The sequence below is a fragment of the Podarcis pityusensis genome (assembly GCF_964106645.2).
Source record: "Podarcis pityusensis genome assembly, chromosome: 4".
Classification (NCBI taxonomy): domain Eukaryota; kingdom Metazoa; phylum Chordata; class Lepidosauria; order Squamata; family Lacertidae; genus Podarcis; species Podarcis pityusensis.
The window spans coordinates 84,354,591-84,382,025 of NC_138027.1; the positions used below are offsets into that span (position 1 = coordinate 84,354,591).

The following is a 27,435-nucleotide window of genomic DNA, read 5'->3' on the forward strand; positions in this document are numbered from 1 at the left end:
CCACAGCGCCACCCGCATCCCTGCACCTCTTCTACTGGGCCTTAATTTATTATATTGTGGCCCAGCTGCACACAGTGATTTCAGATGATTCTGCCAGGATATGTCTGGATGGGCAAGTAGATAAGAAGATGCTGCCCCAATTTCAAAAGGCACAGAACTGACACTGACAGCCTAAGGAAACTGAAAGCAGAAATATGTTCATTCATAATTCCATGCAACAATTATGCTAAAGAATACAATGAACATAAAATTTTATTTAGTAAACCTATACCCCAGTGCAGGTTTTTCTTTAATTGATATACAAGTGAGGTTAAATGGTTAGATGTAAACCCTTCTTGCAGTGCTTGTTCTCATAGGTTTTCATCTGAAATTCGAACCAATTTCTTCTAGATTTAGAGAGCCTCAACAAGAAACACTTGTACATGATTCTTGACCTATGCAAGAATGAATTATCCTATCATTCTCTTCTGAAAAAAACTATTTTCAAATCCCACTCCTCTGAAGAGTGCAGCAGCAAATTACAGAAGCGTCATTTAAAAGAGGAATAACTACATTACAGTGATGTGGGGAAATGACCCAAAGACTCAGTCAATGGGCTTTTCTACATCTCATCGGAGCTGGAAAGTAGGCAGTAATAATCAGCCTGGTAATTATCTAGAATGAGGAATGGGAATACCCAGATGACAACGATATGATCATATTTTTACAACTGAAGAGAACAATGAAAACATTATTTCGGGGCAGTCAGATGAGAGTGACAGTGACTAACAATGTTGCAAATGTTTTCGCTTCAAACAATGAGCACAATTCAGCCAAGGATTTTTTAAGTATTAACTTTGCAGAAGTGATTAACTTTGGCAGGGTTATGCCCAACATTTTTTCCAGTGCCTAAAAAAAACATGTATATTACTAAAACTGATTAGGCCCGACAGGGCAAGAACCAGCACCTGGCATCCTTGGGCAGCTGTCAGGGACCACGTGTCCCAGCAGGGCCCACAGCTGAGGTCTGCCCTGGGCCCCCATTAAAAAAAGCCTGAGCAGAATTGGACAGCTGGGTCTAGCTACCATATTCCCACAATGCCCTTGATGCAGCATCACTCCACAATATTATGGGACATTAAATTGCTGCTAGACTCAGTCACTTGCTGGTTCTTATACATGGCACTTAGAGTGTTTGGCTTACTTGGTGGTTACAAACAAGGAGAGAGTCCAAAAACAGAAGAGGGGTCTCACCAGAGATCACTTTGTCCAGGACTCTCCCAAACTTTGGCCTGGCCCTTCCCCCAGCAGGCACAGTGCCAACGTGCAAGAACGTCCCTTAAGCTTGAAGAGAGCTCTGTCATATTCCCCGGTGGGCACAAAAGATGCCCACCCTGGCACTCCTCCTATATTCTCAGACAGCTCTTCCTCTCTACTTAGGCAAATCAGGCAAACCGTGGAGCTCATATAGCTTGCCTGGGTAGAGTAGAAGCGACGGATGGGGAATATGGAGATATGCACACAGTCCTCTCATTCTCTCGCATCCAGCTGTACTGCTGGGTGCACACACCACCACACTGAAGAGGGGAGCACAGTTTTGTCAAGTTCTATAGGGATATCTCCATGAGCAGGAAAGATCATAATAATATGCAATAACTAACACAATAAAATAAATAAGGGACAGCTAAGAGGTGCTTTGGGCGCGGGTGGTGCTGTTGGTTAAACCACAGAGCCTAGAGCTTGCCGATCAGAAGGTCGGCGGTTCAAATCCCCGCGACGGGGTGAGCTCCCGTTGCTCGGTCCCTGCTCCTGCCAACCTAGCAGTTCAAAAGCACGTCAAAGTGCAAGTAGATAAATAGGTACCACTCCGGCGGGAAGGTAAACGGCGTTTCCGTGCAATGCTCTGGTTCGCCAGAAGCGGCTTAGTCATGCTGGCCACATGACCCGGAAGCTGTATGCCAGCTCCCTTGGCCAATAAAGCGAGATGAGCGCCGCAACCCCAGAATCGGCCACAACTGGACCTAATGGTCAGGGGTTCCTTTACCTTTACGTGCTTTAGAGGAGGATGCTTTAGTAGGGTTCCATAGCATTTGTTCTCATCAGACTATTGGTTATTTCCAACATATAAATCAGTCCTTGCTCTCCCACTATTAGAACCAGAATATTCACTAACAGGGAAGCATCTTCAGGCCGACAGAGCAATGAGAAGCATCTTAAGCTGCTTACACACTTTACCTATTAGACCAAGTTACTGTATTTTAATAAAGTGAATATGGTAGATTGGTTCTTATGGCAATAACGCTCCTTTGCATATTTAGTGATGACAGACATACATATCAATTACATGAATTCATATAAATATGGACGATCTTAAGCCATACTGCTGCTAATAGTGTAAACTTGTGCCCTGTAACTTGGATTACCCCAATCGCCACTATTTAACATTAGGATATAACAGTGAGTCAGTTTAACATTTTATTCCCAAATAAGTCCTCCCGCCTCCAGGACAAGGATTCTCCGATGACACCGGTAATTGTAGACCCTATCTGAAAACAAGCTGAGGAGATCTCACCCATCACTATGGTGGGTAGGAAAGGCCTAACAAAAGCAATCCATCATGGGAGATCTTTCTTAATTATTGCTTAATGGAGCATTAATTAGGTGGGCAGAACATGTACTGAGTCTCAAGAGAGCGTGGGTGTGAGTCAGTCCTCTGGGGAAAGATAGCTGCTTCCTAAAAGGTGAATCATAAGTCTACCATCATAAGAATCTCAGGATTTCAATTTATAAATTACTAGAACTTCAAAAATTATCCAAAAAGATTTAACCATCAGACAAAATGTGACATGGTGCATGGAAATACTCCTCCTACGTGCATATGGATCTCAGCAAATACAAACTAAATAGCAACAGTGCAAGATTCCCCACACTGCCTTCAATGCAAGTTAAGAATGTGCAAATATATTCTGGAATGCAGCCAAATTTCCAGATCTATAAAAGGTATTTAAAAAGCAGTAGCAGAAGAATGTTTACCTGTATAGTCCTCTGAACACCATTTACATTGACAGACAGCAGGGCTGAAGCCAAGTTCCACTCCCCAGTCACACTAAGTTTTATCCCGTCGACGTCCACCTGTTGTGACACCAAAGAAAACTGTTACGATAAAGCCAGACAAGAAACAGATCTCAAGTTCATTACTGCATACAAAGGAGCAACCATATTAAAACAGATGGCTCCCAAGCAACCTGTCATGTTTACTGCTCCTGCCACAAAAGACAAGGTCTAACAACAGAGTCTTCTTGGCATCTCTGGGGAAGAGGTGAAGGACCTGTGAACAGCTGCCTGTGGAGGGCTGTAAGTAATTTTCACGAAGTAGCAAACGCCCATCCAACTTTTAAACCATATCTGGACATGCTACATTTACAGTAATTAGACAAGCAACACGTATGAATTCTACTGACACTTGGCAACCCACATGAGAGGCCTTGCATATAATATGCTCTCCAAGGACCAAACAAGAACTTTTTTTCTACAATTTAATGAAGGCCGTTCACATGCTTTTCTTAAAATAAGCCAGTACTTATCTCAACGTCCATTCAAACTTTTTTATTTCTGTTGTGTTCCTCCTTTAGTAACTACTTACCTGCAGAACCACATACGTTCCTATGAAAAGACTCACAAAGCTATTTCTTTAATAACATGTAAAGAAATAACTTTTATACAGAAAGCAAGCTCCCTGCAAAAAAACTGGAAGACTGTCAGTACCCCATTCTCTCCTCACCCACCCAAGAAACTCATATTTTAAACAACTGGAAATACAAAAAATATAGGATCACAGAATTAAAATATCACAGCAATTGAAATTACGATTTGTGTTTGAACAAGCTGTTATTTTATACAGCACAGGGTACAAGTGTTAAACTTCAGCAATATTTCCTTTCACTATAAATTCAAAGAAAATGGAAAATCCATTTAGTTTTCTAAGATTCAACTCAAAAACTCTTTTCTTTTCTTTTTTCTTTTCTTTTTTTTTTTTTTTAAACCAGGATCCATCCACTTCCTCCCCCAGCCTGTATGATCTGGAAATACTTATTTTAAAAAATTCAGATTAAGAAAAGCACATACTGGACAAAACTAACAAAATAAAAATTTGCAAACTTCAATGCTGCACGTCCATAAGCAGTTCAGGGCAGGCACATGGGTGCCAACTGGGAACTATCATTCATGAAGAAAGATAGCATCTCAATTTATCATTAAATTCATTGTAAGATACAGTATGGGGTATTACTTAAGGCAGAAATACTTTCAATACTTTTCCCTTGTATACCAACTTTTCCAGCTATGGAAATTTAGTAGGCATAGCACCTATCCTTAAATTCAGAATGATAAAAATGAAATCAGAGAAGTTCATCTCCTCCTAATGATAGGGGGATTCTCCCTAAAAGTTAAGCACCTCCCATCTCTTATCACATATTTGAAAAAAGCTACGCTAGGCCTGATCTGCTTTCTACAATCTCCTCCAAATGTGAAATAATCATTAAAAATGGGGGGGGGGTGTCAACAATGATAAACCCGGATTAAGCACTTTGGACCATTTACTTAATGTTACCAATGAAGCCTCAATAACTGGGTCCAAAGCTTTAGATCTTATCAAATACTTATTAGTGGACCGTCAATAGCCTACTAGAATGTAACCTGCGCATCCACAGTGTTTCCTCTTTTTTTATTTTTCATCCAATGAACAACCTGGTGGTTGTTTTCTGTATAGGCTGCATCATAATCAGATAGACAGATATGATTCATAAAACTTAAGAGCTCACCTGAATACGCCAATACCTCCCTTCCTTGCAGGCCTATGTGGGACAAAGGGGCATCCAGATACACTTGCCCTAGGTCCCGGAGGGCTAAGTTTTTTAATTTTATTTTTCAGTTTATAACTTTATTCTAACAAGACAAGATCTTTATTCTCATACAAGATCTGCATGGACCAGCTTCTTTCTCAGTGTTCCTGATTCTGTTGGCATAGATGCACTGAGTTTGCTACTTGAGAGTGTGATCTTAAATACTAAATATAAATACTAAGACACCTGGGTGGCTTTAAAAGAGTATCAGACAAATTCTTGGAGGAATAGGCTATCAACGGCCACTAGCCACAATGGCTATGTTCTACCTCCACGGTCAGAGGCATTATGCCTCTGAATACCAGTTGTATGTGGTTGTCCTGATTTCCTGCCTTCCCACAGGCATCTGGCGGGCCATAGGATGCTGGACTACTAAGCCATTGACCTGCTTCTGCAGGCTCTTATGAAACTTATTTGATGCAGTAATTGAATTAGGCATTCCAGCTGTGAAGCAGCGAATCTCAGGGTAATACCATAAAACCAAAATCTTCCTTTTAAGAAAAAGAGTCTGACAATTCAGATAAGAAAATCGGCTTCCAGGTGGAAAAATAAAAATTAGAAACAGAATTGTTAGAACCCAAAACTAAGATTTTGTCAAAGATGTATAACTTGCTGCTGAAATGGAATACTCAGGATGAAACGGTGAAATCTGCTATGATTAAATGGGCACAAGACGTTGGACATAACATAATGATGGCTGACTGGGAACAGTTGTGGACCACAGGTATGAAGTTTACGGCATGTAATGCCTTAAGAGAGAATATTATGAAAATGATATACAGGTGGTATATAACCCCAATCAAGCTTGCAAAAATCTACCATTTGCCCGATAATAAATGTTGGAAATGTAAAGAAACTGAAGGTACATTCTTTCACCTTTGGTGGACGTGCCCAAGGATTAAGGTTTTCTGGGAGATGATTTATAATGAATTTAAAAAGGTATTTAAATATACCTTCTTGAAGAAACCAGAGGCCTTCCTCCTGGGCATAGTCGGCCAATCGGTGTTAAAGAAGGACAGAACTTTCTTTATGTATGCTACAACAGCAGCAAGAATACTTATTGCAAAGCATTGGAAGACACAAGATCTACCCACACTGGAGGAATGGCAGATGAAAATGATGGACTACATGGAATTGGCAGAAATGACTGGCAGAATCCGAGACCAGGGAGAAGAGTCGGTGGAAGAAGATTGGAAGAAATTTAAAGACTACTTACAGAAATATTGTAAAATTAATGAATGTTAGAATGATGTTGGATTGAAGTTAAGTGGTTTCTAGCTGTAATGGTATAAAAGAATATGGAAAAATTGGTTTTCAATACGTAAAAACCTAATGCTATAATATATTAAGATTAAAGATCAGGATTAAAAAGGAGGGAAAGGAATTGCTGGACTAACAAATTGAATTGGAATACAAAAAAGGGAGGTATGAGGAGGTCCGGGAAACAAGTAAATGTAAGAGAAGTGATGAAAAGATGGAATTGTTTTTAATTGGTTTTTTTTGTACTTTGTATTTTTCTTTTTTCTATTGTTATTTTTCTTATCAATGTAATCTTTTTCTTTTTTTTTGAAATTTTAATAAATATCATTTTTTAAAAAAGAAAGAAAGAAAAAGAGTCTGGAAACCAAGCCTTATGAGAAGCAGTTGAAGGAGCTGGGTATGTTTAGGCTGGAAAAGAGGAGACTGAGAGGAGATATGATAGCCACCTTCAAATATCTCAAGGGGTGTCGCATGGAAGACGGGACCAGCCTGTTTTCTCCTGCTCTGGAGGGTAGGACACAAACCAATGACTTCAAGTAAGAAAAAGAAGGTTCCAACTAAACATCAGGAAAACATTCTGACAGCTGTTCGACAGTGGAACAGACTCCCTCAGGAAGTAGTGGACTCTCCTTTCTTGGAGGTTTCTAAGCAGAAGTTTTATGGCCATCTGTCATACATGCTTTAGCTAAGATTCCTTCGTTGCAGGGGATTGGACTAGATGACCCTCAAGGTCTCTTCCAACTCTACAATTCTATGATTCTAAAATGGCCCACAGTCCAGCCAGGTGACCCAATCCAGTTCCAGTTCTATGTATGTATGTATGTATGTATGTATGTATGCATGCATGCATTTGGAGTGTCCTTCTCAATGTAACGCTGACTACAGTATGCCTGACATCAATTTGCATTACTGGAGAAGTATAAATGGTGCATTAGAAGTTGGGAAAGAGAAAAAGTCTGAAGCAGTAGCATGCTGGGTTACACTAGAATAGAATGGCAAAGGCAATAAAAAGGAAGAAAGGACTGCAAGTTGAGCCTGCCAAGCAGGAAATGATAAAAGTTTATATGAAGGGAATATTGATATAAAACCTAGCTACAATGGCAAAATGCATTATTTGCTTTCATTTGTTGACAGAAAAATGGTACCACTTTCACGAAAAAAGGTCACGCATTTCTCTCTTGCAGATAAATGTAAGGTCAGTTTTAAATAGCTTGAAAGCGATTATTGGTACAACCTCAAAAGGAAGTTCAAGTACCTGGGGTTTCAGTCTCATTAAAAGATCATTCTTTTTCTCTCTTTTTTTGGGAAAACTTTCCTTTTGTTCATATTTGCACTTACTTCTAAAAAAAGACCCCAAGAGTGAGACCCAGTCCATGAATTACATATCCTGAGGAAAGCTCGGTTTCCTATTTATAGATCTTGTCCTTTTCTACCAAACTAGATCAAGTGCTTTATTCAGTACATGACTGCAAGAGAGAAAGTCATTTGCTCCAAGTGTCATCAAGGCAGCCTTTTACCTGCCATGAATGAAACCAGAAGATGTTTTGAATTGCTAGACTTCTGCTTCAAATGCGCTTTTTTCATATACATAACACTATACGCCGTACCAGCATCGCTTTCAATTTTTTGAAAGCTTTTTGCAAGTAAAGAATAGGCAGCCAATAACTATGATAGTATACATAAAGCAGACGTTCACATTGTCATCATTGCAGTTTCTTTACGTGACAGAGATGCATGCAAATATCTGCAGTGGTTCTGCACAACTCAAATATTTCCTAACGTTAGAAAGGGGAAATAATATTGTCTGTTCAGCAGAATTGAAATCGAAACATGAATATTTCACCTACAAACATTCAAAGTGCACCTGAAAGTCAAAAAATGTAGATGGTCTTGTTCATCCGTTCGAAGAAAACCCCTGAAGTAGTCAGCTTGCTTACTCTGTGATGTTTTTGTTGGTCCAAATAAGGGTAATACCTATTGTTACTTTTGGATTCAGCTGGATAGTCTCTTATTTAGCTGAATCAAAACTGTAGCTGTTCTTTGGACTCCAATCAGCTGCAAATGTATTAGAGATTTAGAACAGCACATCAATGCTGACAAGACTACTTTGCCTGACAATTAAGTTGGCCATCTTGATTTTAAGACAAGTGATACAATTCTTCCCGTGCTCTTCTCGCTGACTGTTTAAAATGATCATGTTATGGGGTGGTGTTTCTATCTGCCATTTAAGGCACCATTGCTCACATGGATCCAGGGCCTGTTGCACCTCAGCTTCTGAGGATGAGCTCTCCTGCTGCACAGATGATCCCCTGGCCATCTTGTCTGAGAGTCCCAAGAATTCCCAGATCTAGTTGGGTCCTGGACTCTGCTAAGTAGTGGGGGCTTAGCCATCTACTCATAAGGAATCCTCTGGCTGAGCCATGACAATTACCCTCTCTCCCTGCAGGCCCAATGTCCTCCTTTCTGAATGTTTGGGAGCCTTCTGAAACACTGTGGGAGGTGGTGAGGGGGACTGCAGGGGGGAGTGGAAATTGGCAAATGTTACCTCTCCCCCTTCTGCTGGCAGGAGTGTCCCATCATCTCCATGGAACTCTGCTCCAGGAATTCTCCCACCAACACGAGGGAAGTCTGGATCCAAACTGATGCATGCTATTCTGCAGGGTTTATTAAGGGTGTCAAAGTTCATGATGACTATTGTCTTGTTAGTGAAAGAATTTTGAATATTTTTGGCTGACTATTTTTTAAGGTCTTTAAACAGGTGCCAACAGCAATTTCATAGTAAGCAATGTCATCATGGGCATATTATCAATGTGGTCCCAATTAGGAAACTGTATTTGCTTAATGGGAAAGGAAGTAGGTAATCCTACTCTGGTGCCAAACACTTCCAGGGTGTGCACACCTTTTCCTCTGCATTTACGTAAGTAGGAAAACTCAATGTTCCAAAGAGCTTATGAAAATATTTCCACATTAGCGCTTTATCTGCTACTAATATAATTAAATCTATTGAAGGTTAAACACATCAAAGTACCTAGCATGAATCAATGTGGGGGGAAATATTTTATAAAAACTATTCATTGCTGACTGGTTTTATCTGATATGAAAGGGCAAAACATCAATGGCAAATGACTAAAATCTAGTTAATCTTTCATTGTTGAAGACATGAAAGAAGCTGACTAAGGGTCATCTATTCATTACAAAACATTCCACACACAATGTATTACTAAAAAAAGAGAGAGAAGAGGGGAGGGGAGGCAAGAGGGAGAGAGGGAGACAGAGAAAGAGATATGCTTTACACAGGGGAAGAAGGTTCTGCATCAAGGTGCTAAAACAAAGTCAATGCTACTTTTATGAACTGTGAAATGGTCTTTTTACTGCCAAAGTAAGCATCAAGCTGAACTGGCATAAGGGTATCTCATGTGGCTCAGTCTTTAGTATGTACTAGATGCCAGGGCAAAACGGTTATTAAGAAGACTCAGGCAAAATGCTTCAAACATGGCACAAGGCTAGCTACAAACCTGATGCATAGCAGTCTGTCGTGGGTCTGACAACACAGTCTAGTGCTGTGAAAAGTACTGAACCCACAGGTGGGGAACCTGTGGCTTTCCAGGATGCTGCTGAACTCCAACTCCTATTAGTCCCAGCCGGGATGGTGGGAGTTGTATTTAGCAACATCTGGAGAGCAACAGATTTCATATTCCTGCTCTCACCCATTAAGATCTAAGGAGAAGTGTGTTGCTTGCTCTCTGCTTAAGTTAGAATTTTCCACTGCAAACAGCAAATCTTTCCCAGTAGTAGTCCCTGGCTGTGAAATGTTCACTCCAACTATGGCTATAAAGAGCCCAGATCAGACCTTTAGAATAAATAAAGCATGCATGTGTACAGATAGGTTAAAAAATAGTCATGTGACATATAGAAGAGGAATTTCAGGTTTGATCTGTTTCCTGCAATGTAGGTGTTCTGATTGACAAGTCGATTGTATTGTGACTTCTGAACTTTCTTCCTGTATATCCTGTTGTTCCTTCCCGTAAACTATTCTTGGTTACCATTTCATAGGCAGAAGACAGAATAAATAAGGATTCAGCTGACAGCTTGGAAACTCAGCAGTAGCTACTTGTTCCCATGGCGTATGTTTAAGGGATAGCCACTCTGGCATCCAGAAACAGGTATCACAGTCTGTACCGTCTCCTAGAGAAAGAAAAAGGATCTGAGTTTCTGGAGTGTTTGCAAGAAGGTTTAGGCAAGACGCTGAATCATCCCGTGCTAAGTAATTCCTGTTTCTGCCCATAGCTGTATATAAAGGTGAAGATTTTTACTTAAAAATAAAAGTATGCATAGGATTATAGCCTCAATATAGTTTATGCAAGAAACAACTGACAGATCAGTCCTTAACTTGGAACTGACAGAACTCTGAAATTCAGAAAATCATCATGGCATCAACTAGGAATTTCAGGTAATAAATTGCAGACGCTCGATTGCAAATTGGAACTTGTGGTTTGAGACTATTATACGGGTCAACTATTAAAAGTGATAATGAGAATGTTCACAAAATACACTATTAAAATTAAGTGACAAAGAAATAAGTTAATACTATTGTATTCATGTCTTGTTCATATTCACTTCCAAAAGCTTTGATATAGGAAGTAGGGAGGTGATGGGTCAATTTTTCATGCCTCTACCCAGAGTTTTTGGAACATAATCCCTGAAACAATTGTAGGAAAGACTGTTTGGATAATGCAGAAAGAAATGATACAGTCTGTTCCATGTATTTAAAATTCTACAAATCCTGCAAATTAAATGGAAAAAGTAGCCAAGTAACAAAAGTAATTTCTGCTCCCAACACGGGCATTGGCAGTGACTCGTTAAGAGGTCTAATTAATGATTAAAGTTGATGAGTAGCTGAAGAGAAGAAGGGGACAGCCCATGAGCCCAAGGAGGTTTTATTCTGATTTTTCTCAACCAACGGCACCTACCCACTATCCCTCCCACACTGACTGCCAGAAGTCAAAAACTTCACTAGACTTTAGAAGCCTTTATATATCCCGAGAAGCTCTTCGGATCTCCGTCATATTCATACTTATATACCACTCATTTACCCAAGTAACTGACGGTGGCAAATGTAGCACTTCCAGACAATCCCTATCACAGAACAATTCTCTGATATAAAGTGTAGCAATAATTTTGTAGGATCCCATTTCCAGAACTTCAAAATAAGCACATCTGCTTTATTTCCATGTTTCTAGGCTGGTGCCCTCTCACTTTTGGCCTCTCACGCTTATGGTGCCCTCTCACTTTTGCAAAAATCTCAGTTCCTTTCAGTGCATCATGCGTAAGCACAAAAATAAGACTACTGTTCTGGCAACAGATCCCAGGAATTGCTCACTTGCATTTCTTTGGTTTTGCTACTTTACATTTTCTAAACCATATGTCACAGCTCTAAACTGAATGCTGCTTTTTGCTTAGAGATTAATGTTTCCAGATGAAGCTAGTTACTAAATGAGAAGTATTCCTCTGCTTTTAATGTACTTTCAGTTTGAATTTCCCCCCCTCCACCACTCTATCTCACCAAGGAGACTTGCAACCAAACAGAGTCAATAGGCACAATGCATTTAATTCTAGTAAGTACACAGAAGCAATAATAAACCTAGACAGCATCTTAAAAAGCAGAGACATCACATTGCTAACATCTTAAAAAGCAGAGACATCACATTGCTAACAAAGGTCCGTATAGTTAAAACTATGGTTTTCCCAGTAGTGATGTATGGAAGTGAGAGCTGGACCATAAAGAAGGCTGACTGCCGAAGAATTGATGCTTTTGAATTATGGTGCTGGAGGAGACTCTTGAGACTGCAAGAAGATCAAACCTCTCCATTCTGAAGGAAACCAGCCCTGAGTGCTCACTGGAAGGACAGATTGTGAAGCTGAGGCTCCAATACTTTGGCCAGCTCATGAGAAGAGAAGACTCCCTGGAAAAGACCCTGATGCTGGGAAAGATGGAGGGCACAAGGAGAAGGGGACGACAGAGGACGAGATGGTTGGATAGTGTTCTCAAGGCTACCCGCATGAGTTTGACCAAACTGCGGGAGGCGGTGGAAGACAGGAGTGCCTGGCGTGCTCTGGTCCATGGGGTCACGAAGAGTCGGACACGACTAAATGACTAAACAACTAAACAACAAGTACACAGAAAGCATTATGCAAACAAAATGAAGAATACGAACACAGGACACTCCAGTTCAAATGTCTGCCATCAAAAAACAGACTCTTGGTGACAATGGTCAATGTGATTCTTAAGCCTCCATTGGTTAAATAGAAATTATAGCAAACTTTACAGGGTTACCACAAGAAAAAAGAAGTTGAATCATTCCTAACAAACAGTGCTGAAATATGTTTTAAGAGCCCATTAGGCAAATTTTAGTGCTACTATTTCAGTAGAACTATTATGAAGGTCTACGGATAATGACAGATAACACAAATCATGCCCATCTCCTGGATTTTGTATGACCCTTAAATAGGTGTCATTTTAATCCTGAAGCTACTCCCTACACCTCGTATAACACTTATTCTCTATTTCTTTTCATCTGACCCAGAAAAAATTACTCCTTATACTTATGCTAATCCTCCACTTACTACCTACTCTATTATTTGTCTCTTTTGCTTTCTTCTTCTCTACATTAATTCCTGACACTTCTTTTGATCTAGCCTATTAGTTACTTTTTTGCTATCAATTCATCCCGATAAAGAATTGCCAGCTATAATGTTATATTTAATGTTTCAGAGCAATATTTTATTGACTCACTACTCTCTTCCTACCTGCTTCTGGATAATGATGAATATTCAGGGTATATCACAGGGTGAAACCATCTACAAACTACGGTATATCCTGTTTTTGTTTTGTTTCTACATTGATGTAGCTGAAGCTGTCTTAAAATGCTTCGTTTGTAGGTAATACTTCTCATTTAATATTTCTCCAAAACAGCAAATGCAATCACACTGGCTGCTGACAACTCATTATTATTTTCTTTGTAATAGTAATGCTCTCTGGTAAGTCAAGGGTATGCTATTTTCACTACTTATTTCTTCTTTTTAAATGGAAAACTGCATTGAACCGCTGGTGATTTGTAGAAAAAAGTGAAACATTTATTTTGCTCACGAAGAACTGATCAAGTTTCTCATTGCCAAATGACATTTGAGACCAATATAGATAAAGGGACAACTCTTGTAGTTCTAGAAGTTATTCTATTGTTCCAACAATAGTCTGAGAGCTAAAAGAACATTTCTGCCACACAACCAAATTGCTCATGGATTGTTAGACTCTGTAATAGACATGTCGCCCATCACATTTAAGGACTTTACATTTATGAAACAGCTGGGCCATTACATACAAAATCCAGAGAGAAATAACATTAAAAGCAATTTATTTGACCATACCTTAAAGAAAATTCTGCTACATATGCTGGGGCCAGATGAAATTGCTTTGAGTGCTAGATCTGATCGGCAATGCTCACTTGCAATTTTCACTAAGGTTGACAATCCTAAAAAAGATTGCCTAAGATGCAGAAGACCATGGGTGCAGCACAAATTTGGCGCAGTATATGCTGCTCTTAAAAAGTGAAAACATAAAACTTTTTCTCAGGTGAGAGTATGTGCTTATATCAGCAATAGCAGGTTTCTTTTCTTTTTTTTTAATAATATTTATTAAAGTTTCCGATAAAAAAAGGACACATCAGTAAAAAAGAATTAAAAGTAAAAATAAAAAAAAACACAATACAAAAATACACAATACAAAATACAAAAAAAAGAAAAAGAAAAAAAAAACAGTTAAAAACAATACCACCTTTTCATCACCACTTTTGAATTTACTTATTTTCTGGACCTCCTCATACCTCCCTCTTTTGTATTCCAGTTCAATTTGTTTGTCCAGCAATTTCTTTCCCTCTTTTTTAATCCCAATCCTTAATCTTAATATGATATAACATTAAATTCTTATCTATTAATAGCCAGTTTTCCGTTCTTTTAACCTTTTTATGCCTAATCCTTAATCTTAGTCTATATATAACTTTAACGCCTGTGCAGCTAGAAACCACTTAATTTCAATCCATCATCACTCTAACATTCTTTAATTTTGCAATGTTTCTGTAGATAATCTTTAAATTTCTTCCAATCTTCTTCCACCGACTCTTCTCCCTGGTCACGGATTCTACCAGTCATTTCCGCCAGTTCCATATAGTCCATCAGTTTCATCTGCCATTCCTCCAGTGTGGGAAGCTCTTGTGTCTTCCCAATACTTTGCGATGAGTATTCTTGCTGCTGTTGTTGCGTACATAAAGAAACAGCTATAGCAGGTTTCAGGGTTCAGACCCCCTTCTTAAACTCCACAGTTATCACAGACTGACTTTAACATGCATAGTATAGCTAGGCTGCATACATTCACTTCTTTCACAGAAAATCAAGTTTTACTGTGCAATCAGCAGCGAACATACAAAGCTATCATGAAATAACTCACAACTGCTATTTGCTGAATAACTATATACAGGGAAGCTGTAATACTGCAATAATTAGTTCACATAAATCACTTTACGGTTTGCCCCGTTTTCATCAATGTGCCTTCTTAAGCTTCTGTGCAGCTAAGAAACTTGGCCACTCTGTATGTGACATGCAGCTGGGCAGAACATAATCAAAAATCAAATAAGGATACATCTTTTACATGATTAATCAGAGTAAATAGATTAGTTTGTAACAAGGCAAAAAGGCATCCCAATTACAGCCTGGAAGAAAGCTCCCTAGCTTTAATAGAAGTATAAATAATTAAAAAAAACACCCAATGGTATATGTCTGGGGTATCTGACCTGTGGGACATATTTAGCCCTTCAAGACATTTTTGTGACCTATTCAAGACCCCACCCCCTTGGCAATTTGGCAGTGGCAAGTTTAAATTTTTACCAATACTATTCAATGCTGCTTCCTCACTGTGGGAGCACTTTCACAGTGCTTGGCAATAACTTTCGGGAGGGAGGGACGGACACATACAGGATTGGGACAGAGACCGCTGCTTGCGCCCACTCATCAGATCATCTTTATCATTGGGGTGGGGCCGCAATGTTGAAGCCTCTCTGCCCATCCCGGCACCAAGATCAGGGTACAGAGCCTTGCGTGGCTCACCAGGTGATGATTTGTGCGTGGGAAGAGTGAGAACCTGTATCCTAGTACCAGGATAGCTGTCCCGTCCCTTGTTCATTATCTGCAACCTGTGTGTGTGCGCGCGCGCATGCGCGCGCAGGGGGCAGGCATGTGGGTTTATGTATGTGTGTCTTCGGGTGTGTAGCTGCTGTCTGTTTTGTGTGTATGAGTGAGATGGAAAGACTTTCCCCATCCACAGTCCTTCAGAATTAAAATACTATGCTAAGTTCAATTTCCTTTCCCCAATGATTCCAGCCCGGTGTGGTCTTTACTTTTTGGAAAACACATTAACCAAAGGCTGCATTAGAGAAGACAATGGTGCTAATGAATGTATGTGCAGATCTTCAGAGAACTGCTTGTCCTAAAGCTGTGGAAGCAGCAGAACTCCTTGAGGAATGAATTGTAATGTCTTTTGGTGGGAAATGACCCTGGTACTAATAAGCCAAACTAATCCAATCACTCATCCAATTAATCACTGTGGAAGTAGAAACCCTGGAACTCCAAGAAAGCTGGCCATCAGATATGCAATCAGTGGCTATTAGGCATGATGGTTATGTTCTCTCTCCACTGTCAGAAGCACTATGCCTCTAAACGCCGGTTGCTAGGAATCAGAAGCAAAAAGTGTGATGTTGAACTCAGCTCCTGCTTACAGGCTTCACATGGGCAACCTGTTGGCTATTGTGAGGACAGGATGCTGCTCTAGTTGGGCCGTCGGCATAATCTAGCAGTGCTCTTCTTCTGCTCTTAACAAGATTCAAGTTTGTTTTCTTCTCCAAAATAGAGAACTGACCACTCTTTTAACATCCACAAAGCGCCATTCTTTCTCCTTGGATGAGGCAGAAAGAAGGCAAGACCAAGGCTTCAGTCCTAAAGAACTACTTAACCTTTCAAATTGATGCATCGTTCTTATTTTATTTAAAATGTTTCTCAGAAGAGTCCAGGGCTGTGTACAAAAACATGAATAAAATTATTAGAGAGATGCTTGAAAATTACTGGTTGCTCGGGGGAAACAATGGGGGTGTCTTCATTGTGTTCCTGGAAACATCTGGCTGACGAGGTCATGTTGAAGATTAGATGCACCATTAATCGGATCCAGTAGAGCTCTTCCAAGGCCTCTCCTTATGCTCCTTTATATTTATCAAGTGAATGCGGTTGCTGCACCATTTCCTGTTCTCTCACATTAGCTATATGAGTTAGCAAGGTTGAAGAATGCTTCTGCTAAAGGAAGGCTTCTTTTAAAACAAAGTGTGGACACTTGACTGTATTTTAGCTTTGCAGTTCTTGAACCATAAGGTGTTCTACTCATGAAGTGAATATTATTTTAAGAGAATGAGCTTTGATGTCCCAAAGAAAAGTGATGTTTCTAGTACTGAAAAAGACTAAAAAGAGAATTTCAGAAATACTCTTGTAAAATCATTTCATTTTATTTTACATTGTGCCTAATGAAAAACAAGGAGGGACAATGTCATACCAAATATTAGATTATGGAATACCAGATTTTCTGTAATTTTCAGGATTTTTCTTCTTCTTACATTTAGTACCCAGAAGCATTACACTTCAATTACAGTGGTACCTTGTGGTACGCTTCAGGTTACATACACTTCAGGTTACAGACTCCGCTAACCCAGAAATAGTACCTCAGGTAAAGAACTTTGCTTCAGGATGAGAACACAAATCGTGCTCCGGCGGCGCGGCGGCAGCAGGAGGCCCCATTAGCTAAAGTGGTGCTTCAGGTTAAGAACAGTTTCAGGTTAAGAACAGACCTTCGGAACGAATTAAGTACTTAACCCGAGGTACCACTGTAGTGGAAAACGGGCGAGCTTCTGCTGGGAAACCAAGGAATCCTGGGATAAAAATGGGCACAAATCTTGATACACATCCTGACATTCAAGCCAAACTATGCTATGGTACTAGACCAGAAAAACTTTAAATGCAGATTTTCCACACTTGCACGGAAAGTGTTGATGAGCAAGGAGCAACTGAGGAACCACAAGGGACAGGGAATCTGACCCTTCCCCCATGTTTGCACCTGCCCAGCTGAGGTTAGAAGACATTGGGAGATAGTCCACGGAAGTTGAGAGGTGGGAAGTTTCAGTACCTCCAGGCCATGGATCCTCTTTTCTCCTTTCATTTACATTCCACCCCACGTCACCTTCCTTTGCCCATGAACAAGGTAGATCGATGTTCAACAACACCAGTTTGCCTCCATCACATACACTTTGGATCTTAAAAGCTCCACCAACACAAAACTTAAAACTATGAGAAAGGGGGCTATAGATCATCGTGTGAGAGCACATGCTTAGTATTCAGAAGGTCCCAGGTACAATCCTCAGTGACTTCTACGAGACAGGGTGGGAAAGACTTCTGTTAGAAGCTCTAGAGATCTGCAGCTATAGTATTAGATTAGATCGGACTAGGCACAAGTTAGTTTCAAATGTTCATATTGCCTACTGGGTAGAGATCTCACCTTTAATGAATAGCGATACTAAAATCACATTTAAAAATACTGTTTCTTCAAGTTTTATAAGCCCTAAAATCTGCACTGTTTAATCTTTCTTCTCATCCAGATACTGTACGAAGACTTGTCTTTCTAGTAAATGAGCTTATTGTATGAGGGACATGTAAGCTTACCCGCACAGTCTAGAGTAGCAAGATCTTCCACTCTTAGAAACAGTCAAATACGGATACAAAATGAATTCTTCTGAACAAAGCTATGTTTCCTTAATAACAACAGTTGTATAAACATAAGGTCTTCTCTGTTAAAGGGAAACAGACATCAAAAAGCAGTAAAACATGGAACCCTAAACCCTTCTTTCTTTGAAGAAATGTGTTTGAAGCGAGGTGTTTCTAGTTATGGGTGAGTGAAATGAGAATTCAGCTGCAACAAACGGACATCCAGCCCCTATGAAGGACTAATTAGATCCATCTGAGAAGCTGCGTCTATACTGCTTTACACATTTCAAAAAGGGAAGCTCTGGTCTAGTCTTTTGAAAAGACTACATCAAAACAGTTAGTCACATCTAGCCACTACAGCGGCGTTATTTTCTTTTCTTTTTCCTTATAGAGCATTAAGAGCCATATTAAAGTCATGTTAATAAGCCTGTCTTGCCCTGAGAAAGGCAATGAAATTTGGAGCGAAGAAAGCAAGCCTGGGCAGCGTTGCTCCTAGAAATCTTCCCACTAAGCCTGAATTTCAGAGGTGCTGATGCAAAAGGAAGTAATCCAGCACATCGCATGTGCTCAAATCAAATAAATCAGCTAAAAATGAAGTGGCAGCAAACAGGACACACAGAGCTAACTACTATTTCTGTTGATTCATGTCTAGCCTCTCCATACAGCACTCAACATGCTGATAAAGATAACTACTGCTGCTATGCCAGCAAAAGGAGCTCACAGTTATCTTGTCGGTCTTAAAAATAAATGGTCTCAATCCACCTCATACGCCTATGTGCTGCTCCCATTAATTTCAGCAAAGCTTGTGCAGAATGTTTTCTAAATGGATTGTGCCTAGAGCGTTCATTTTGTATCCCAGCCTCCACTCACCGCCGCTCCCAGCCACACCCTGGCAACTGCGATTCTTTCTATTCACCAGACAGTGGTCCAGTTCACTATGGTAAACAATAGTTAATGGATTTTCGGTAAACCTGTTGATCTTGGCCGCTTTGCTCCTCCCTGCTAGTGTGCCAAAGAAACAAACTATGCGCCTAGTCTGACATTACATCCAAAGTGGGGACTCTGGCTTCTTTTCTTCAAACCAACCACAATCACTAAACCAAAAACGAACCTAGGTTACAGATCATAGCTTGTTTGGAGTGGAACAAATCAAATCACAATCCTTGGTTCAAACACAAACGTTTCTCCTTTACGTGATGTGCAAACAGGACCTTAATGTCGCTTTGCCTAATAGGTACCTGCATTATTCCCTGTTCCCCATCGTCAGATGGTGTTCCAGGACTGCACGCAGAAGAGGAAAGAAGAAACCTCTGCAGCAGCATGCTATGGGGTTATTATAAATCACATTGTAGTCAGAAGCTAGCACAAAGCATTCCTTTTTTGACCAGCAGACACGTTTTGAGAAAGTACTGTGGATACCAGTCACAAAGTGGCTGCTATAGGAGTGTGGAATAACACAAAATTAGAGAAAGCATGGTAGCCATTGCTGCCCTCTGCCATCTCACTTCCAGACAATCAAGGGAAGTCAACTACATTTGTCTTGCTGATCCCGATTATGGAGATCACACAATATTGATTTCTCTCTCTCTCTCTCTCTCTCTCTCTCTCACACACACACACACACACACACACACACTGACGCTGTTGCTGTTCAGTAACTTGAAAGCAGATCCCTGTACCACAAAAAAACCCACAATGTGGCCACACATACTCACTCACTTGCACACACATGTAGTTTCAAAGCTATGAACAGAAGGCCAGCATGAGTGAATCCAGCAAGAAAGAAATGGGTTCATTTGTATAATTGGTCATTTGACCAAATTCCCAAGTTAGCTGAAACATTGGTACAGCTGAAAATTTCTATATTTCTAAAACCTGACCCAAACATGTTCCTCATGCAGTCTTGTCCCATCATGATTTATCACTCATTTGTTGCTGAATGTCTAAAGCCTCAACTGAAAAGCACTGAGTTAGGGATAACTTCAGCTCTACATGCAATGTTTGATGTATAAGCTGCGCAATGGCCATTATCTGTCTGTGCTGATGTCATCATGCATGAAGAAAATGCATGTTTCATTTGAAAGGTGACTTTAATTTGTGGAAATGTATTTTGAATGTTATTTTATATGTCATTAATATAAAAGTGTACACATCCAAATTTCAAGCTATGTTAGCGTATCTCTGAGAAACACTGAGCAATTGAAATACGCGGGATCTCTTATAGGGCAGGTAAACAATTTTACAGCCAGAAGGAGCAGGAAAAGACCTCATGAGGAAACATTTAAAAATATATATTTGAGGTATGGGGATCCAAAGAAAATAAAGTGGGGTGGTTAATTTATTCTAGGTCTGAATGAACAGGGAAGATTTTGCTTGACACATAAAAGATAACAGCAAAGGTGTCAGGGTAATCTCCCTTGGGAAGCTCCATAGTTGGGAATGAAACATAGAAGAATGTTCTGCCATCACTATCTGCCTGCTTTGTGCTGGCAATACACCTGGAGAAGGGCTTTCATCTCAGCTACCAGGTGGGTTCCTTACGTAAGTGGGCAGTCTTTTGGGTATGCTGAAGCTAGACTCTTTGGGGTGGGCAATCACTGCCACTCTCCAGATGTTGCTGGACTACAACTCCTATCAGCAAAAACTCAAGGGCCACAGGTTAGCCACTACTTCTTTAAGGCAATGATCCCATACTATCCCAGGCTTAAAAGGTCTAAGAGAGGGAAGCAAGTCTCTAATTGCTTTATCCAAAACATTCTAACTATGGAAACCTCTGTCATGCCCCACTAATTTACCTTCCCTCCACCAAACCTTAAAACCCCCCAATGCTTTATCCTTTTACTGTAGACATTGTGCCCCGGTCCTTTCATGGTTCTAATTTCCATTTCCTGCATCTTTTCTAGCTCTACAGTATTCTTTTACGAGATGGGGCAACCAGAACTGTATGCAGTATTCCAAATATAGCATTCCTGTGCAATGCCAATCATCTGTTGTATAATATATAGCAGCTTCCTACACCAAATGCCTCTCCTCCACCACATTTTTGTGTGCCTCCATTCAGGTACGCAGGAAAGATTGAGGCGGTGGCAATACTGGCAAGGATTCTCAAGGATAGCGGCTGCTGAAAATACAAAGCTTTGCATACAGACAGGGTTGGCTCCACCTATAGCCTTAGCTTTCTACACAGCTCAGTAGAATCTGCTTCTTGCATCCATGTGTCTCCTTAATGTGAACAGGGAGACCTAGATCAAAGAGGTTAGGTTTCCATTCATTTTTAAAAGGACAGCAGGAGAGTAGGGGGAGGGGAACCAAGAATATGGCTGGAATGTATACTGGTCAAAAAAGGTCATCACCCCAACACAAGAGGACATAAGATTCCAAAACAAAATGGTAAGCATGAAAGATGAGAAGGGACAGGAAGTTGATTAAATAGAAAATATTCCACAACACTATAAATATTTATGCAAAGCAAATTCTGCAAAGCACTGAGTATTGCTGGAGCCATGAACAGACTTATGTAAATAGGGAAAATACAGGTGCCAAGTAAGGAAGAGGTGTTCAGCTTAATTACAAAACTATTTCAAGACATCATTAACAACTTTTAAGTGTTCATTAAAATATACAGAGAATTGTTAACATGCATGTCAAGAAAGCCCATGGAATTATTTTCTAATGTTTATTAGTGTTTATTTTTCAAGTTTATTTTGTAAAAGTGAGCTTTTGTGGAAGTGAACTCATTGGAGAACTCGTTCTTAATTCCATTTCAGAACACATCTGGTGTGTTTGCCAGCTCTGAGAAAGACAACGGCCCCAGTTTAAAAGAAGTAGCCTGAGTTAAGAATACTTGACATTCAAGTGGCTGGAAACAGGATGTCTGGAGCTAGCCATCTCTAACCCTTTATCACCAAGACGTTAAATATCAGGAGGATACCAAAATGAGCATGCTTTCCAGTTTCCCAATTCAGACATTCACAGCAGAGAGAGAAGTAAACCAAATCAATACTGAGAAAGAGAAAAGGATGCATCTATGGAAATATAGCACAATTATCTTTTACTCCTTTATTCCTCGCTGAACATTCCACCTCTTGGTGGCAGGAAAATTACAGAGCTGTGAATTAGATAGATTCAACATTTTACAATACTGGGCTATTGTATGTAGATTCGCCATTCTTTATACTTCTAAATTCTTCTAGCCTCTATTAGCTTTACAATAAATTTAACACTATTTAGCTCCACAAAAGCATTCCACTATGGAGAAATATGGTCACTGCTAAGATCTTTATGGTACTGTTATTCTTTTAAGGTGTCTAGACAACATGAGTTCCATTGTTCTCTGCAAGGTTTTCTCCAGAAACATTAGTGTGGGTAAAAAAAACACCACTTGTAGCTTAGAAGCAACAAGGTGGAGCACCTCCCCATATGGAACAGTTAAGTGCCCTTCCACGTCAAGAGGAATAATAATAATAATAATAATAATAATAATAATAATAATAATAATTTATTATTTATACCCTGCCCATCTGGCTGGGTTTCCCCAGCCACTCTGGGCAGCTTCCATCAAAACACTAAAATACAATAACCTATTAAACATTAAAAGCTTCCCTAAACAGGGCTGCCTTCAGATGTCTTCTAAAAGTCTGGTAATTGTTGTTCTCTTTGACATCTGGTGGGAGGGCGTTCCACAGGGCGGGTGCCACCACCAAGAAGGCCCTCTGCCTGGTTCCCTGTAACTTGTCTTCTCGTAGCAAGGGAACCGCCAGAAGGCCCTTGGCGCTGGACCTCAGTGTCCGGGCAGAACGATGGAGGTGGAGACGCTCCTTCAGGTATACTGGACTGAGGCCGTTTAGGGCTTTAAAGGTCAGCACCAACACTAGGGGATTTACAGCCAAGTCCTTTTGTAATTTCTCTCTTCTTCTTTTGTATATTGAAACCAGTACAATACTGTACGTGGCCAAGAGAAGAAAAGAAATGGGGAGGGCAGACCAAATGGGACTGCTGCAGACACTACAAGGAAAAGGAGAGAAGGAAGAAGCCAGCTTGCCTTGCCTTGCCCCAAGCTTCTTGCTTAAACCTAATTGATCGCATGCTGGGAAGGACTGATCTGAAGACATGAAGAGTCTAGTGTCTTAAAAAAAAATCAGCAAAGATTAGGCCCTGCCTCTTGGACCAGAGGAAGGCCCTCCTGAAACTATGATCTGGTTCACACATAATGCGAAACCAAGCCATGGCTTAGCATGAAGGTGCAAATGTGCAGCTTCCCAGAGAGATTGCGTTCACTTTCCTCAGCCGCCCATCCTACTGCAAAGCAAGCAAAGCAAAGCCATGGTTTGGTTCAGCATTATGTTCAAACTGCGCTCATGATTTATCTTTCTCCACACAAAACTGGTAGCCAAGGTTTGTTCTACGTCTTGCTGCTCATGGTCTTTCTGGGGGAGATAAGCTATGAGCCTGGGTTCAGATGTAACGATGAGCCAAACCATGGCTTAGATTACAGCAACGTGGCAGCAGGAAGACGGGCGTAAAAGCAAAGTGATCAAAATCTTGTCTCTGGGAACCCACAAATTTGCTTGTTTATGCTAGTTTGGCTTAGTGTTGCATTCAAAATGGGCTTTTATCATAACATACAGTGTGAAAGAACAGCATAAAATCTGACCTGCCCTTACATAAAATAGCTAGTTAGAATAGAAAGGTCACCCAAACGGGCTGTGAAAATTCATCAGTAGGAAATTTCAGTTCTCAGACATTTCCAGGCAAAAAGACACACAAACACACACTTTCTCCATTGTGCCATATTGTAGCCTTAAGCCTGTTGAATAATATGCAGTGTTAGCACACAGCTCAGAGACTGACCGCTTGTGCATCTTTCTTGGAGTGCATACTTACCTTGTTTTCATGACGTCAGTTTCAAAATCTTCTTTAAAAAAATGCTACTGCAGTGTTACCAAATCTAACATCAGGCACTGGTCTTCACCAAACAAGGATTCCAGTGTTTGAAACAGAATAACTTGGTGTATGGACTGCTTTTATTATGTGGCAATAATTCAGTAATAATTTTTAGACAGTTCTGATAGTAATTTCCCATTTTTATTACCATCATATTGCTAAGAATCATCTTATCATCATTATGAAGTGTGTGCAAATAAATAAGGATTTCAGCTTCTAGTTTTGGGGCAAATAACAATAAAACAACAATAATAAAATCTTGACTGCTTGTGAAAAGAGAACAACGGCTTACCAAGAATGTAGACCCTTGACATGAAGCTATTACTGAGTGAGTTGTTTCCCCCAGCTGGATTGATAGCTCCCAGTTGTTAGCATCAGGTGGAACAATAGAAACCCTAAAGCAACAGAAAGATGAATAAGAGTACTTTAAACATCCTCAACCCATGTTTCATCACTGGCTCTCTCCATGGTTTTTATCACAAGATTTAAAAATAATAATAACTATGATTTGGATCATATACTATATGCATATAAGTTTTTCAGATGACTTGGTTTATTTATTCCGCCTCTCCCATAAGGCAGCTTACAACACCTAGCAAAACAATATTGTAAAAATATCCCATAGACACAAAACAACCCCCAAAATTTTTGCAGCCGACTTCCAAACATGTTATTTTCCTGAGGCAGACAGGTCTCTGCGCTCTACACATGGCTTCCTGGCAATATAGCTTGCATTTAGTAACAGCCTTTTACAAATGTTAGAACCCCGACATTTCAGATTACAACTTTGGAGGGAGTCATGTAGCTGAAGTATGATGAAAATTTGATTTATAGCCACATGTAACCTTAGCTGCAAGAACATCATAAGGAAAGGCATAAGTGATAGAGCACATGCTTTGCATCCACAATAATACCAGATCACCAGTTTAAAGTATTGCAGGTAGCAAGATCTCTGCTCAGATCTTGAAGATGTTTTAACAGTCAAGGAAGGACATTATTTAAAAAACCAGCCCTTCTTTATTCATCACTGATGCCATCACTAGAAGACTTAACTGACAGCATAAAAAGACAAATGAAGCTCTCAGTGAAAGTTTAAGAATCATCATATGAAAGATGATTTTGTACTGACCTGTTGTAGATACTTTAGGTATGTTTTAATCTTGTTAGCTGTTGAGCATACCCATGGAAAGGGATCTAATAAATAAACACGCTAAGTAATTACAAAAATATTGAGTATTAGTTCCTGCTTGTGGACTTCCCATAGACCTTTGGCCACTGTGAGAACAGAATGCTGGACTAAATGGGCCTTTGGCCTCATCCAGCAATGCTGATATTTTAGCATTAAGATGGGTTTAATTTTTTTTAAAAAAAAACCAATCTTAAACTGACTGAGGATTTGTATGAAAACACTAGTTTTCAGATAAAGTGGAATTCCAATTTTACCAGGTAAGGAGGTAGAAAGCCACTTTCAAATGCCTTTGTTTCTTGTGTATTTATTTGTTGCAGGTTTGTAACATATCCAGCCCCACTAACTATATCTGATGGGGGAAATGGCTTTGAGAGTAAATGAAACTGCAGGCTTCAGGGGACAGAATCGAACTCTGAATAAATTCTTAGAGCACACAACACCAAGTAAGATGAAGCCAAGAAGTGAGGTGCAGCCCACAATACAAATCAGGAATATCACAAGCTGTCAAAGAGAAAGTTTTAGACAGTTGCTGGTCTCCCAATGCAACCTTTACACATTTCAAGAACTCCCTGTAGAAATGCACAGACTAAGCAGTTTGTCCTTTCACACTGTCCTTAAGCTGCGTTCTGCCGTGATGTTCCAGACATTTGACAACAATACTTAGGCTGTGCCAGCTGCTTACTGCGCTAATCATAATTTCACATTGTTACCCTGTGCTCTCTCCTATCCTTTTCATTTGGCTACCTGTTCATTACCATAATTGGGCCACTTTTCTCCTTGAGTTCTTCCCCTGTGATTGTATGCCCCTGTTATCACTCAACATATGCTTGGTGATTTGATTATGACAGAAGCCTATTGGTTTCCTGCTCTCGACATATACTTCAAATAATCCCAGAGAGTACACTACTATTCTTAATTACTTTTGTAGAAAAAAGAAAGAAAGTTATTCTCAGGATTCTTAGGTAAAAAGCAAAAAATGGTATCAGGATAAACCTGCCCACAACTATCTCACACGAGTTAAATGGCAGGTTGAGCACCTTATATCTTACCAAGACCAGAATGGAGCAGAACGATCCGTTTGTGATCTCCTCTGAAATACCAAATCATATGTACAAAAGGCCATTCTAAAATTAAAGCATGTAGAATCTACCTTTTGGGGAATGCAGCAGTGAAGATAGAGCCTATAGCTCAGTGGTACATTTCAAGCTCTGTGTGTAGGCAGTTCCAGGTTCAATTCACATGATCTCCAGTTTATGTCAGGTGGCAGGAATGAGTCTTTGGAGGGCCACTGAATGAGTCTTTGGAGGGCCACTACTCGTCAGAGCAGGTAATATTGGGTGAGAAGGGGTCATTTGTGAAGACTCCTGTGTCCTTTTGAAGATTCCCCAATGTTTATCACAGCAAGCTTATGAAAAAAGTGTGTGTATTTGACCAACAGAGAGAGTGTTGCCTAGTCAATAACATATTTATTTACTTTTTGACTGTGTTCTCTTCCGTTGCATGAATTCTGATGCAAATTAATAATACTGAGATGGAGGGAAGGACCAGCAATTTTGAGTTTCTACAATCCATCGATCAAATATTTTTTTATTATTTCTCAAAGACTGGGTTCTTTAGCACTATTAGATTATGAGACAACAAAAGAATGCTTTTCATCACCCTTAATCACCTTTTGTTTAAACAGCGAAAGCTTGAAGGAATGTCTACTCAGACCAAAGTTTATGCAACTTTTTTCGCTTCCACTCTTGTTTACTAGCACACTGAAACAGCATCTGCTCAAAGAGTGTTTTGTGCAACTTAGTGCTGACATCAACAGATTAATCTGCATCCTTATTTTTTTATGAAGCACAGTTCACTAGGTATACATTTTGTATTGGGTCTGCCACCAGCCTTTTGTATTTCCAGTGCTTTGTGTGTTTTTACAATTCTAGCATTAGTTTATGAGAGTTGCATTTTTCGTTTTCTTATTACCAGAGTTCTGGTTCACTACGTTTACCACAATATGTGCAGTATTAGCAGAACAACCTTTCCACTGTTGGAAAAAGACACAACCCCAGCCATAGCTACTATGTCACATGACAGATGTTGAATGATTCAAATAACAACTTGCCAAATCATTGTGAACTGTTAATCAGGCAATAGAGCTGAGCAACAACATGGACATGCCAAGCAAATGAGTCAGCTGCCCATTCAAAGCATTTGCAACTCTTGCTCACTTAGATAGAGCTACCATGGTAGCATCAGAATCCACGTTTCCCTGATAGATTCTGGAGTTGGTTTACTTTGGAGATGCCATATACATACAATCTCATTTAA

At 40.0% G+C, this 27,435-nt stretch overlaps 1 protein-coding gene across 2 annotated transcripts in view; it reads right to left on the reverse strand.

The window, feature by feature from the left end:
- PCCA (propionyl-CoA carboxylase subunit alpha) overlaps positions 1–27,435 on the reverse strand; it is a 234,330-nt gene that overhangs the window by 65,981 nt on the left and 140,914 nt on the right. For both annotated transcript variants that reach the window (XM_081003052.1, XM_081003051.1), the window contains exons 19-20: positions 24,223–24,325; positions 3,013–3,111 (exon numbers count right to left, since the gene is read on the reverse strand). In XM_081003052.1, the coding sequence (XP_080859178.1) occupies positions 3,013–3,111; positions 24,223–24,325 (202 nt within the window). The remainder of the gene's footprint in view (positions 1–3,012; positions 3,112–24,222; positions 24,326–27,435) is intronic.